This window comes from Nyctereutes procyonoides, unplaced genomic scaffold, assembly GCF_905146905.1.
Source record: "Nyctereutes procyonoides isolate TBG_1078 unplaced genomic scaffold, NYPRO_anot_genome, whole genome shotgun sequence".
NCBI classification, from domain to species: Eukaryota; Metazoa; Chordata; class Mammalia; order Carnivora; family Canidae; genus Nyctereutes; species Nyctereutes procyonoides.
In genome coordinates, this window is record NW_026575139.1 from 19,458,679 (window position 1) to 19,474,205 (window position 15,527).

At 34.9% G+C, this 15,527-nt stretch overlaps 1 protein-coding gene across 4 annotated transcripts in view; it reads left to right on the forward strand.

Annotated features, from left to right (window-relative positions):
- The window catches only part of CEP128 (centrosomal protein 128), a 396,245-nt gene that overhangs the window by 161,101 nt on the left and 219,617 nt on the right, over positions 1 to 15,527 (forward strand). For all 4 annotated transcript variants that reach the window (XM_055304558.1, XM_055304557.1, XM_055304559.1 and 1 more), the window contains 2 exons: positions 2,211 to 2,387; positions 6,772 to 6,831. In XM_055304558.1, the coding sequence (XP_055160533.1) occupies positions 2,211 to 2,387; positions 6,772 to 6,831 (237 nt within the window). The remainder of the gene's footprint in view (positions 1 to 2,210; positions 2,388 to 6,771; positions 6,832 to 15,527) is intronic.

Here is a 15,527-nt window from a genome sequence, read left to right on the forward strand (position 1 = left end):
ACCTCCAAGCACACCTCAGTAGCTTCTGAGTGTATATAAGTCTGCATGGTCATTGATGAAATGATCTTTCTATTGTTGAATTTGAGTCCTTGAAAAATTATGTATCACCTATTCAATAAAGTTAGGAAGTTTAAAGATGATTATAAGCATGTTTTCCAGTCTCCTGTAATTAGCAGTTTATTGATGGAGGTATAAAAACAATTATATTACAACTTGATACATTTTTTAAAAAACTGTGATATACATAATATGCTCAGGGAACATTATGCTTTGGGAAGTCATTAAGGAAAGGAGAGTAGGTCCTGAAGGATAAATTTTGAGGGATAGGAAATATAGGTGGTAGGTACGTAGCCAATAGTAGAGGCAAGTATACTTACCTAGGGACTTGACAGTAAGGTTGCTTTCTAGTAAACTTTAAAAGTCAAATGTTGTTCCGAGCCAGGATGTTAATTTTTCAGAAAGGCTCCTAGAAAAGAGTGAGACTTTGTGAAGTTATCAATGTATCTAAAGAGATGCCAAAAACAATCAGGAGGGAGAGTTTGGGCAGAAACTGAATGTGAACGAAGGAGAAAGTTAGGTAGATGCACTTCAGCGGTCTCCATCTACACACTACCAGGAGGATGGAACACTTGTTATTGTGGTTTGTAGGTCCCTGATGTGTAGATGGACATGCCAGGCTGCCATTAGCGTAATGCCATTTACACATTGTTTCATTAAAAAAACCTCTCCTCACTCCAGTTTCCCATTCATTAAGCAACATTCTGATTATAATTTGCCTTCCCATCCAGATTGTTCTGCAGGGAGAGTATATACTGGTTATGCTGACATGAACGTTCTGATCCATATGGCAGTTATGGTCCTCATTGTAAACTGATGTAGTTAATTGAGTGGCGTTCTAGTTTGTGCATTAGTCTCTTGTGAGCTTACTGTTACTCTTTTGCTGAAAGATGATTCCACTCAGGATACCAGATCCAGTTTCTAAGTTTATAAAGCTGAGATACAAACCGGGAGGATGTAGTCATCAAGATAAATACTATCTTTTAGCTACCAGCCCCATTTTCAAATAGTGCAGCTTCAGGCAGTGTTGTACACATCAGATGTGGTTGGAGAGACATATGAAGGCATATTTGAGTAGCCGCAAGTAGTTGAAATATGAGAGTGGGAAGGAGGGAGGTGTGAGGCTGGAGGGAAGGGCAGAAGACAGTTTATGAAAGGACAGTCTTGGGCAGAGGGTTTTTCATTCATTTTTTAAAGTAATTTAAGTGGAAAGGAAATATCTTGTGATTCTGCTAAAACACTAGCATGTTCCTTTCCTGATTAACTTTGGGTAAATGGATATCTTAATTTCAAGCTGGGTTTTTTTCCTCATAATCTTCTTGCTTGTGTTATATTTACTAGGGTAGGTAAAGAATGATCAGGTTACTGTGTAATGAATGAAAGCAAAGCTAGCTAGCCATGTCTTTGGGGGCCATTCTTTGTACTTATGAATCTAGTGATTCTGTTACTTTCCTCCAGGTCTGGGCTATACCACTTGAATTTCTCTCGTAATAAAATTGTGCAATCATGACGGAGACTTCCTTTACCTAGAGCGGGCCCCCAAGTCTTTGTAATCTCTTAAAGTGTTCTTAGAAACCTCTTTTCATTAAATATATTTGCTTACTTGAACAGTACCTCCATCTTGCCTTTATCAAATTTACATGACTCAAAGCATTTATGCAGTATGACGCATTTGCAAACTTAGGCTTTCTAAAGCCTATATTTTGATGAGATAAGATAGTAATAGGCATTTATTTCTGAAAGGAAACTCACAATCTTATTTTTATTTTACTTTTTCCAGTGTTTTGCTGATATTTATTGAAATCTTAAAGTCTGTTCATGGCATCAGCTTTCACTCTCCAACCCATTAATGATATTATATTATTAAAATGTAAAGGATTTTTTTTTTAACTTCTTTTTTTTTTTTTTTTTTGGTAACAGAATTACTTTAATTTTCTTTGCCAAGCATCCACTCTCCCAGTTCCTCAGTGCCCTTTTTCTGAATTCTCTGTAATTTGACCTCAATTGATGAGTGGGCAGCACATTTTATTTTAATGAAGTAAAGAGACAGAATAACTCTGTTTACTACTGTAGTCTTTTGAGTTGGTTGTACAGATATTACAAGCATTTCTTGCCTTAATAATTAACTCTTTTTTTGCTTATCAATGTTTTAGGAAAAACACATAAGCAATGAAGAAGAGCAGTTAAGGAGGATGGAAGAGGCCAGATTGCAGCTCAAGGATCAACTTCTTTGCCTGGAGACTGAACAGGAATCCATTCTTGGTGTCATAGGAAAGGAAATTGATGCAGCTTGTAAAACCTTCTCCAGGGACTCAATGGAGAAATTGAAAGTAATTATGAGTTCTCATTGTGCCTTTCAGTTAGTTTCCTAGTACATAATTATAATAAGATTTTAATGCATAGTTGCATGGTATTCACATTTTTATTATGAAAAGTTTTATGAAACAAAGTAACACCTTGTGCTTTTTTAGAATGTGATACTATATCTATTGCACAGTCCTGGAAGAGAAAGTGTTCCATTAATTCATTGAATTGCCTCTATCACTCTGAGAAGAAGATGTCTTATGAGAGAGGCAACAGTTCTGACTAGAAAAATATCCTTGGAATCTAAAGGTTTTCATTATCACAGGCCATTTTTGTTGTCGTTAGTGTATGACTGGCCAACATCTATTGAGTGCTAGTTATAGTACAGATACTGTGGTAGCTACAGTGTATGATCCTTTCCCTTAACCCCTAAAACCACCATGTCCTTTAAGTACTTTGATTAAATCCATTTTAGACAAGAGAAAGTAAGGTTTGGGGAGGTTAAGCAATTTGCCTCTGGCCATGTATCTACTTAAAGGTTAGAACCAGGACTTGAAACCTTGGGACTCTAACTCTGGAGGTTAAGCACATGACCCCTATGCTATTTGCCTTCCCTGATCAGAGAGCAATTATACTTGTTTTTTTCTATCTTTAAAATGGAATATTGCTATTCAATTTATAGTTCTAATGGAATGATAAATAAAAAGAATCGATCATATATATTCCTAATTCCAGAAAGGCAATTACCTCCTTTGTTCTAGGTCATAGTACCACTATGTTGCATTGTGTGGCTTTGATACAGTGGGATCATAACTTATTATCATTTAGCCATCAATTACCTGTATTTATTTCATGCGATGAGATGGCAGGACTCAAATTATAGTGTTATGCCTAAGGCCTTTTTAGTTTTTAATACTTTCCAGGTGTTTCTTCTATTTATTTTGTCATTTATCTTTTTCCTCATAAAAAATGATCTTCCCTTTTTGTTTTTCCTGCTGCTTTCTCTTCTTTTTTTCCTACTCTCCCTTATCCTCGCCCCCCCCCAATATGGTGTTTTAAAGAAAATAAAACTATAATTCTACTCTTGCAATGGGAGGTACCTTAGGATTCATCTTTAACAGAAATATTTCAGTGGATAGAATTTGGTGGAGTTGATGGAAGTTCTACATTTTTAAAAAGGCCTAGATGTCATTTTGAGAGGACTGTGAGCCAAATATGAGAAGTAATTGGCTTTAGAGGAAAAACTCTTTCAGTTTTGTTATAGGACCTGTTATAATGATGGTTTATTCTTTTTCCTGTCTGCTGCTGCTTTTTTTTTATTTAAGACTTGTCATGTTTACCTATATTTAAAGGATGTGTGGCCTTAAGATCCTAATTTCATCTAAAAAAGCACATATTAACAATGAAATATTTATTCTATATTTAAGTATTTGTGTCAGGATGGCTTATTTTCAGTTAGAGATGTAGAAATGGAATCATTTGGATCATGGTATAAGATATATAAGCCTTGCTATGGGCAATTACAGGCTGAAGCATAGTGAGTAGATAGCAGATTGCTTAAATATTTTATTTCTTTTTGAGGAACAAATTATCCCTCCAACATATTCCAAAAAACACCCTATTTTTTAATAGGCTTTCAGGAATGCACTGATTTTGGTAATGGATCTTTACACTTCTTTCCCTAGAGAAAGACTAATTCTGTCCAAGTGATGAGTGAAAAGTAAATCTAAAAAAATAGAAATTCTATTAAGTTTTTTTTTTTTTTAAGAGTACACTGGTTTTTTTTTTTTGTGGGTCTCTTTCTGTTAGTAACTTCTGTTGTTACCTTCCTACAAACTTGGGGGAAAAATGAATACCCAAGAATATAACATTTGCTCTCACTTCAAATAAACCACTCAAGGTGTTGTTAAAATAAAATTAGTTCTATGCTTTATAGTTCAGAGATCTAAGGGAGAGTGGTGGTCCTTATAAAATGTTTAAAAAAATGAAATAATTCCAATTATTCTTTGTCATTTGTTGATTTTGAAATAATGCTCATGAAATTTTTGGCCACTTTATGTAGAGAGTGACAGCTATGAAATGAATTGGATAATAGATATGTACCAAATGAGCCTGAGAAAAGTCCTTGGGAATATTGATATTATTTCTAATTACCATTTTCTTTCTCCAGCCACCATATTTATTACTTATTCCACTTTAGTAAATGCATGTAGTGTTTGAAAACTAAAGGACACTTAATAAGCCATCACTATTATAAAACAATTAGGAAAGTGTCTGAATTAAAGTTACATCATTTTTGCAGACCAATCTTTGGTGATTGAAGAGCTTTACTCCTAACACTTGATCTGAGTACTCACTCATTTGTAGAGCATAAAAGGATAGGATAAGACAGATGGAAGCTCAAATTGTATCTCTCCAAATTGCTAATGTCTGACCTTGGACAATTTATGCATTTTTTTCTTCTGTAAGAATTCATGTCCCATTTATAAGTTGGCTTATTTTGAGGATAAAGTAAAATAAGATATATAAGGTGCATATTATGGAATGAAATATTTTGCACTTATTGAATACTCAACTAATTCTAGCTATCATTATTATGTAGTGCCTTTTTTGGTCATATATTCATATATATATTTATATATTCATGTATATACAGCTTTTATTTTAACTTATTTTAAAAGATTTTATTTATTTGAGAGAGAGAGAGAGAGAGAGAATGAGCACTAGGGAAGGGGGGGCAGAGGGAGAAGCAGACCTGCCTGCTGAGCATGGAGCCTGATGCAGTTCCATCACAGGACCCTGGAATCATGACCTGAACCAAAGGCAGGTGTCTAACTGACTGAACCACCTGGGCATCCCTCTTTCTTTTAACTTTTTATGACAAATTGTTGTTATAGTGTTCTTGTCATAATAGACCTTGAAGTCTATTTCCTGATGATGACATCTTTATATGCAGTTAGTAGTATTAATAATGTTCTATGTGTCAGACACTATGCTAACCCTTGTTTTATTTAATTTATACTTTGGCCTTATGAGGTCATTTGCCTACCTTACAGATGATAATCTGCAGCTTAGAGAAATTAAGTCACACCACTTGTAAGTGTATGAGGCTGTTCTCTTAAGCACAAACTATATATAAATTTGTGAAAAAAATCACAAAATATGAACATTCCTTATACTCATATCAAATTATTTTAGACTTGAGCACTAGATCTTCAGTCACTGAGGTTTTATTGAAACTACGACACAGATGAATGGGAAAGAATAATAAAAACATATCATAATCAGTGACAATCAATGACAGATGGGATGCTTACAAATAACAGAATTCAAAGAGGAAAAAAAACACTGAGCTAGAGTGGTTAGGCAGGTTTTCACTGAAGGCAGGGAGGCATGAAATTTGGATGGTGAGAAAAATGGAGGAGAGAAAAGTTGGATATAAGATTACAGCACAGCACTCTTGTTTATGGCATATGGTCAGCATTATTATACGTTCATAATGTGTCTAAATGCATTACCTAACGATATTCCTTAGGGGAGTGATGTGCACACAGATCAGGAAATATGGAAATACTTGAGAATAGGAATAGATGTCTCTTGCAACGCAATAGGGTATTTTTAAGCAGAAAATTTCTAGAGAGGGGTCCTTTGAAAATATCACAGGTAGCCCTTGTTTCAAAGAAGGTAGGAACACAGAAAAAATTTTGTGTTACAATCATAAAGTCACTGACAAACTTTGAGCACCATTTTATTAGTAATACGGCAGAACCAGATGAAGAAGGATTTTATAAATGAGTTGGTGTGAAGGAAATCAAGGTAGCTGATATAGACAACCTACTTATTGTAGGATTTTGTTACCATCATGAAATATAAAGCAATGTTTGCACAAAGTCATGTTGATTAGTTTCTGTCAGTTCTACCGAAACATTAATGAGACAAAATGGCCCTCATAGTATGAAATTAAAGAAGGATAAATGAGACAAAGAATTAAATTTCCGTGTAATTGCATCTAACCCACTGAAATATATTACGTGGAACAAGACTGAGGGAAAGAAAGAAACAAAAATGAAGTGTAGTGGTTTAATTGAGGCTGCTTGCCAGAACTCTGTGGAATCAGCCTCTGGAGGTTCTAGCAATGCCAACACTTGAGACTTGATTCATGTTGCTGTATTTGAGCTAAATATTTACTGTCAACGCATACATACATACATATATACATACATGTGTATGTAAATAGACATATTAGATAAATGGTGGTTTGGAATTGGTTGCGTACTTGATATGAACTGTTTTCTTTTTAAACTTTTAAATTTAGAGACTAAACTTTTAGATGTTGTGATGAAGAATTTCACTTATGTAGGTTCATTTCAGAGAAAATTCTACTTAATAGACTATTTCCTTTTTTTGTAGGTCTTTTCATCTGGTCCTGACATTAACTATGACCCACATCGCTGGTTAGCAGAAAGCAAGGTAATTTATCTTTAAATCCTAAAGTTACTATAATATTTATGACCTTCAAGGTGTCTTATTTGGGCTAGCCATAGATTTTGTCATATAACAGGACATACAAAGCTGCTCTAGGAAAGATATCATTGTCATGCATTTAAGAAACTTCCATGTTCCTTTATTTTAACATTTAAAAAGTAGCTTAACTATATAGGAAGATAATTTACAGAATGAGAGAATAAAGAAAGGTAAAACTGTTGAATTATTAAAACTAGATTGTCAGACAAATTCTTCTGCCTTTTCCTTGGGATAGGCAATGTCTGGGGAAGTGAATAAAGGTCAGGGCAGGCATAACCAACCTTTATGTACACATAGATGCTTAATATATTTTAGTTCCTGAAGGTAAGCTCAAAGCCTATGAAATCTCCTTGTGGCTCAATCAGATCCCTTCATTGCTCTGGATATCTTGTTTCTTCAGTTACAAAATAGGAAGGGTAAACTTTATTTCTGATGATAACTTTCTTGCTTCATGGTTCTTTGGCATGATGACTTAAATATAAAGGGCATGTAAGCAAATCTAAATAAAATTGAACAATTTGCTAATTTTAGCAAAAAATTCCTCTCTATGAGATAATTACCAGCTCTTCTCATATGTCAGATCAACTTGGAAATTCCTTAATTAAAATATATGGAAAATTGTGACCAAGTACAATGTAGATGTCTGTTTATCCAAATATTGTCACCTAAGCACTTGTGTTCCTTGCTGGACTAGTGTTTTTCACTTTAAGATGCTAAAGTGAAAAATCTTCCATTCCATTTAAATAAGAAAACCAGCTGTACTATAAACATGAACAGTTGTGGTGCAAGTCTTAGGATTTTATTGTAAGAAAGAACTTACAAGTTCATGTCGTATCCTAATTTAAAAATATGAGAGAAGTGAGGTTTTAGAAAAGGAATGTGACTTTTCCCGTGCCATATATAACATGGGAAAATAGATTGCATGTTAGACTCACAATTAATGTTCTTACCATTGTGTGTATTACTATGTAAAGTTTTCATTCAACTACGATTTATTGATTGTATACTTCTTTTGTGTATAGACATGAGAGGTATAAGTAAGCCATGAAAATTAAGGAAAATGAAAATGTATACAAATTTTTAAAAATCCTTAATATGTATTATATTATTATAGAAGTATGTAAACATTGACAAGGAAACACAAGAGGAGGAAGAATTGACTCTGACATTTGTCCTAGGAGAATAGGAGGATATGATGCTACGGTCATGTTACAGAAGGTTTCTATAAATTTATAGTGCAAAATGAAGTATCTAAACTTGATCATACAAAAAAACATGCAGAAGTTCTTCAGTTGGCTAATTAGAGGTATAATAATAGGAAGAAGTTGAGGATGTCTCAGTGAACACAGATAATGCCCTGAGCTTGATGAGTCAAGTACAGGTGGGAGGTGGGGGAAAGACAGGGCCTTCACCTTTGAAGACCAGCTGCACATAAAAGAAACCTCTTTAAAACACACACACACACACACACACACACACACACACACACACACACACCATTCTAAATAAGAAACTAACAGTATTGTGATTGACCATTGAAATTTACCCAACCTTGTAAAATTTTCCTCCTACTTTAAGTATAGCGATGCTGCTCATTCCTAAAACCAAATGCAAACTTGTATTTATGCCACCTGCATAGGAAATTCAGAATATACATGTTTTGCTGTCTCAGAAATTTTGGGCTAGAAACTTCTATTGTGCATTAGTAAAGCATTTCTCTTTTTTCTTTTTCCCAACTCCTCAATTCTGACAACAAGACCAATGTACTTGAAATTTTCTTTCAAGTTAAAATCTTTATCATTTCTGAATAGAAAGCTTTCACTGCTGTTCTTCAGTTAAATTATGAGAGCCAGAGATGACTCTTAATCATAGCTCTTTAATTTGGGAGCTAGTGAGCAGTTTTCCCTTATCATTTAATGGGATTGAACTTCTGATCAGACAAGTTTTAATACTGCGTGAGACAAGTGTTCCTCTACAGTGTAAGAGGGTCATGATAAGCAATACCACGCTGACCAACTGACTAAGGAGGAATTGAATCTATTTACTAGAAAGATGGTTTAGGTTATTGATGGGCTACAATACTGTAATTCCCATGAACTATGACTGGACAGCTCTATAAGTATTGAAGATAAGATCTGAAATCAGAGGACAAAACTATATGGAAAGTAGAATTGCTGTTCAGCTAGTCCACGCTGACATTTTGCAGTGTTAAAAGGACCTCTCAGGGCATTTGGTAATTGTTTTCATAAATCTGCCAAATGAATTTCTTCTGTTAGTGTTAATCCTGGAAGGAGTAGAGGATTGGGTGAGGATAGTGTCACTGTTGCTTTGCTGGCATTGGTTGTGTAATATAAATATGAAGCCCAACTAAGAGTTAGGCCAGGCTTACAGATAAGATAACCAAAGAATGGTTAAGAACAATACATTACAGGGAGGAAGAGGATTGAGATAGTCATTAGGGAATACCAGGCAAGCAGTTTCCACAGATCAGGGATTTGTTTTTGTCATAAATCCCAACAAGGCATTTAGAGGCCAAATTTTATTCAGTTTAACAGAGAATTTACTGAATAGCTAGTATGTCCCAGATGCTATATTACATGCTGTGGGCATAATAATGAATTTGGCATGATCCTTCCCCTTGAGGAACATTTTTCTCTAGAAAAGCTGACACGTTGATAATTTCAAAATTATCTGTAAGAGCTGTGATACAGGTGTGCAGAAGCTGATATGGATTCCGATCCCTCAGATGAATCTTAAAGCTGGCCAGAAAAAGAAGACAGACCATGCATGCAGAGTAAGCAATTGTAGGAATGGTATGGAAAGAGAAACAGCATAGTAAATGCAAAGAAATCCCAAGTGGTTTGGCAGTACTACAATATGAGAGCGTGAGGCAGAGAATGGCAGGGATGAGACTCTAGAAAGAGATGGAGAATAGGTCCAAGAAGAGCATTGTATGGCATTTAAAAAGGTTGACTTCAGTTCTACATTTAGAGGGGGAACTAACTACAATGGATATTTGAACCGGATCCTGATATATTCCTATTTCAGAAACATTGCTCTGTTAGTGATGTAAAAGATGGATTAGAGCTGGGAAGATCAAAGGCAGGAAGACCAGTTAAGAGGTCTTTGGGTGAGACCAATGTCTCTGGGGTGAAAGTCCACAAACTAAGGAAATTGTAGAGATTCAGAGGAAAGGACAGACTGGAGTAATGTTTTGGTGATAATACACAAGAGATATTTAATATCATATCAGATGGAGTGATAGAGAAGGAGATATCTAGGATTTTTAAGACAAATTAGAAGATACTCTCTCAAAGTTTGGTTTCTGAATAGATGGGCATATGGTGTCCTAGATAGGCAAGCTAGCAGAAGTATTGAAAGAGTTTCTAGCCCTGGGGTTGATATCCAGAAAGTCCTATTTGGACAGGAAGCAGGAAGAAAGGCAAAGATCAGAGTTTAGTTTCAAACCATAGAAAGAAACGGGAAGTAGCAGACATTCACAGAAAATGCAGACATTATCAAAGTTAGAGCAGGCAGGCACTCAGGATGGAACAGTGATGCTACAGATTATCACTTGATCTCAGATCTTAAGGTATCATTTTATGATAGCAAATAAAAGAAAAACTGGTGTCAACTGCTCTTTAGCACAAGGCAGGATCCTGAGTGCTCTGTTGTTTACAGAAGAGCACATTTAGTTTTGGGAGTCTAATACTAATTTCCTTAAGATACAAAAAGGTAAATTTATATGCTTCTTCAGCTGTAAAGAGATCTTCCTTCTTCACCTTTATCCCATTTATTCTCCTCTTCCTTTTGTCTGTAAGCTTCATGAGGGAAGGTCTATGTCCAGCCTGTTCCTCATTGCATCTTAAGCACTTAACCACAGTACCTACCTAAATGCTCAATAAACATTTTTTGAAAAAGAGTAATTATCTTAGGAATGCTACATTTTCCTATTCAGGTTACTTCTTCAGCTTAAATATTACAAAAGAATAAATAGCAAGCAGATTAGATTCAGTAAATTTATTAACTCTCAAATATTGTTTCATTTGATCAGAATTATAAGCTTTTAAGATTATATAGATAAGAAATACACTTCCAAATTACATGGGGATTTTCCTTATTACTCTGTTTAGTATCATTTCAAAGAGTCATACTTTTAATTGTATGATGTGTTCTAGGTGTTGCCTTTTCTTGCCATTTTTGGAATATTATAACTGTAGTAGCTTTGGAGATCATGTAGTTTAATTTCGAGAAGGCCCTGGGAATTGTTACTGAGAAGGGTTTAGAACCTTGATCTCTGAATTCTGTGCCAGTGTTTCCTTCCATTGGTTGTATAGCCTACATTTGAATATAAATCTTACATTTCTGCATACTGTCTTTGTAGTGATTCAAATTTTTTGTAGCAGTCATCGTGTGAGAAGTATTAGACTCAGTGTATTTAATTCTTGTTGAAGGATGTGAATAATCATCTAATATTTTATCCTTCCAGTATAGACCTCAAAATGAGATACAAAACTCAGTATCTTGATTCATTTGTTGGAAAGATAATTTTAGATTGTGTCCATGGAACATATTCGGTTTAATTGAAGAAAAGTATTTTGTATCTTTAAATATGTACTCTTTTGATGGAGATATTTTTTTCTTCCTTCTTGAATTGTACTCATAGCTATATAAAAAAGTGGAGAAAATATTAGTAAAAGAATTGTATTTTGAGTTTGATTTGGGTTTGAATTTTGCCCTTTGGGTTTAATTCTTGTTTTAGTGGCTTGGCACATTCTCAAGAATTGCTATCCTCTTCCTTTACCTTTGGTTCTTCTATAAACATTTCCTCTCAAAATTCTTTTTTGAGTTTTGGCAAAAGAAGTATAGTAGTTAAAAGCAGCAAAATTATGGGCCTTAATATAATTGTTAACTCTATCAACTATGATCTTTTTATTTGAATTTTCTGTTTCCCTTGGTTTTAGCTTTGAGTCATTTCTTAATGACTTTAGTATATTATTACACTAAATCCAACTAGAGGATTCTTACAGATTGAAAAGATCATTTTGATTATTTTACTAGATACTTATACCCACCTAATTGCAAGTTGTCAACTATGAAGGTTAAAAAAAAACTGCCTTATTTAGAAATTCTTTCTCTATTTTAGTTTATTTAGCAGTACTTGATGTAGTTAAATAAACGAGCCTATTATGTAATCTTTAAGATGCTCTTGTGAGTGGTTAATAGAATGATGTTTGCACTGTGATTAATAGCCTTGTCAGCTAATTATTATTTGGAATTGGTAAAGTTATTCCTATACTGTGTTCCAAGCTGTTTCTGTAAGACACTTAATGAAAGATGTTGAGTGTTTCTCTAACAAATACTGATTCTCATCATTGACTATTGGTTGATTAAATTTCCATAAGTTCATATTTTGTTTTGTAGGATTAATAATATATTCTGCTTACATATTCAATTCATAACACGTATCGTATCTAACTATAACCTATTTTTAAATTTTGTATGGCAATGGAATAAAGCCTTTTTAGGAATAAACTGAAGCCATAGGTCATGTTATATTAGTCTGCTTGAGCCGCCATAATAAAATACCACAGACCGAGTGACTTAAACAACAATCATTTATTTTTTCACAGTTCTGGAGTCTGGATGTTCAAGATCAAGGTGCCAGGGTCAGTTTTTGGTGAAGCCTCTTGTAGATGGCCACTTTCCATGTAGGGGGAGGGGCATTTGGGGGGTTGGGAGTATTACTGGAAGAATTGTAAGTGTCAGGAGACAGTGTCTCTTCCTCTTTGTATAAGGACACCATTCCTATAGGATTAGGGCCCTTCTTAGTAGTAATCCTACTTAACTTTTATTGCCTACCTCCCTGGAGGCCCTATCTTCAAATACAGTCACACTGAGGATTACAATTTCAACATATGAACTTGAGGGGGACACAATTAGTCCATAACACATATCAGACCTGATTAATGCTTTCTTTCCAAGATTTTTTTGTGGTGTTGTTTTGCTTTTACCAGAACCTGTAGGATTATTGTTGTGACAAAACAGATTTGTTGTTTCTCCATTATCAACCCTTAACAATGGTACTGAGCCCAGGCCACAGATTGTGATGGAATAAGCAGGAAATCCTTGAGAAAAGGGAAATGTGCAGTTATTTTCTAAATTTGCATTTAAATCACTGGGCAAGAACAGATTAAACTGAGTGATTTGAAACTGATGGGTTCCCAGGGATCACATTGAACCACACTGATTTAAAAAAATCGAATTGGTAGTGGACATTTAAAAAAATCATCCAATTACATAATTACAGCATGGAACTTGTTTTCCTTTTGAGGTAGCACAAGAAGATCTGATAACATAGGGTTTCATTCTTTTGTGATAGGAGACTTGTTGCTGAGAAACATGGACACAGTCATAGTAGAAGGTGTATCCTTCCATCCATGGTTGTATTTTTATAATCCAAACCAGTAGTGTTCTGATCCTAAATGTGTTACTTTTTAATGTTCATTAAAATTTCTTAACATAGTGATACTAAAAAAATCTTGGATATTTTTAAGATACTTTATTTTTCTGTATTATTACTTAAATGAAAGGTGCAACCTCTTTACAGGAACTTAACAGCATCTAATAATTCATTTAATTGCATGTGTCCTGTCCTCATTATGTGCAGAACACTGTATTAATTTTAGTTTGTATGTGCCCAAACATGAATACACATCCATTCTCAAGATGCTTTAAATTGAAGTATTTTAAAATTCTTGAGGATTTAGTATATCAAATTCTTTAATATACAAGGATAAATATGTGCATGTTTTAGGTGCCAAATAAGCAGCAAAAAGACTTGATTGAAAATATATCTTTTCCAGAAACTATACTTCTGACCTTTCCCTTTTCCCTTGCATCATGCCAATAATAATATGATACTACTAGGGCTTTTCAGCTTATTTATTTTTCTTGAGTAACTGGTAAAGTTTGATGAAGTGAACAAAAGGTATGATCTGTAGATTCAGACTGTTGTTTTAACATGGAAGCAGCAGCTATCGCATAGACTTCCCTTTCTGTTGCTTAGTTACTATCAATTAATGGATCACTTAAGTAGTAATGTTTTAGAATCATTTTCCTACTGATCTGTATCAAAAATTATTGAGTGAATTGTCTAATTTTTATTACATAGTACATTGAACATGTTCTCATTTTCAAGATTTTAACAATAGAGGTGTACATAGAATAAATTTAGAATATCTACCCCCATTTCCCTGTTTGTTCCTCTTTCGTTAGTAGGCATAATCACCTTGGTGTTCATATTTTCAGTCATGTTTTGGTTTGCTGGGCTGAGCTGCAGTTGATTTTGACATAGATGTGTATTTTTTTAATTGTCAAATATATCAGTCCCTTCCTCTTGGCAGTCTTTAACACTAAGCATATCCATCTTCTTGTGGTATTTTTATTTTTTTTCTTTGGGGTTCTGTCACCCCAGAGTCTTGGATTTTCCTTGTGCCTCTCCAATTTCTTCTTCTCAGCTTTATTTTTAGGGTTCTCTTCTGTTCATCTCTTTGAAACTCTCCTCTCTCTTCTATAAACACTCTAAGCTGTTTGATCTGTTCCTATGCCTTGAGTGTCCTCTATACTGTTGATTCTTCAGTCTCTATCTCTTGTCCATATCTCTTCAGCTTTAGATCTGCACAGCCAACCCGTCATTCACACTTCTGTGTCTTAGTCCTAACAACTTCAGCTTATTCCAATTTCATGTTAACTTTTTAACCTCTAAATCTTTGCTTCTAGGATTCTTCTTTCACGGTTTCTTAAGCTGGAAACTTGAACATCAGTACTGATGCCTTTCTCTCCTTTACCCCAACACTTAAATCTCAAGTATACATGCACACACTTGGACCCATTCCTTACCATTTTCTCTCGTTTAAATGTTGGTAACAGTTTCTTGAGTTCTAGCCTCCAATATGGGCTCCACTCTATATACATAGAGCATGCTTTCTAAACAGTCCAGTTCACATCCTTGTGTCTCATATTGTGGTTAGATGGAGTTGGTGCTATCTCACTCACCTTCACCTTTGTTTTTTTTTTTTTTAAGATTTTATTCATTCATGAGAGACAGAGAGAGAGGGAGAAGCAGGCTCCCTGCAGAGAGCCTGACGTGGGACTTGATCCCTGGTCTCCAGGATCAGGCCCTGGGCCCAGGGCAGGCACTAAACCACTGAGCCACCCGGGCTGCCCTCACCTTTGACCCTATATTCTACCTCAGTGCTTTATTTAGAGAAGAATTGTAGTAGAATTTGCTCCTTTTATCTGGCAAAGAGTTAATTATGTTTTCTGGTTTCCTGTCCTAAGGAAGCTTTTTATCTCTTTGTATTTGCATGGATATTTTAAAATGGATATTGGGAAGTGAAGCAATCATTTTTTTTTTAAGATTGTATTAATTAGAGAAAAAGAGAGTGCACATGAGTAGGGGGAGCAGCAGTGGCAGAGGGAGAAGCAGACTCCCTTGCTGAGCAGGGAGCCTGACACTTAGTTGGATCCCAGGACCCTGGGATTGTAACCTGAGCCAAAGGCAGACACTTAACCAACTGATCCACCCAAGCACCCCGTTAAAAAAAAAATTATTTGAGAGAGAGCACGAGCTGGGAGGT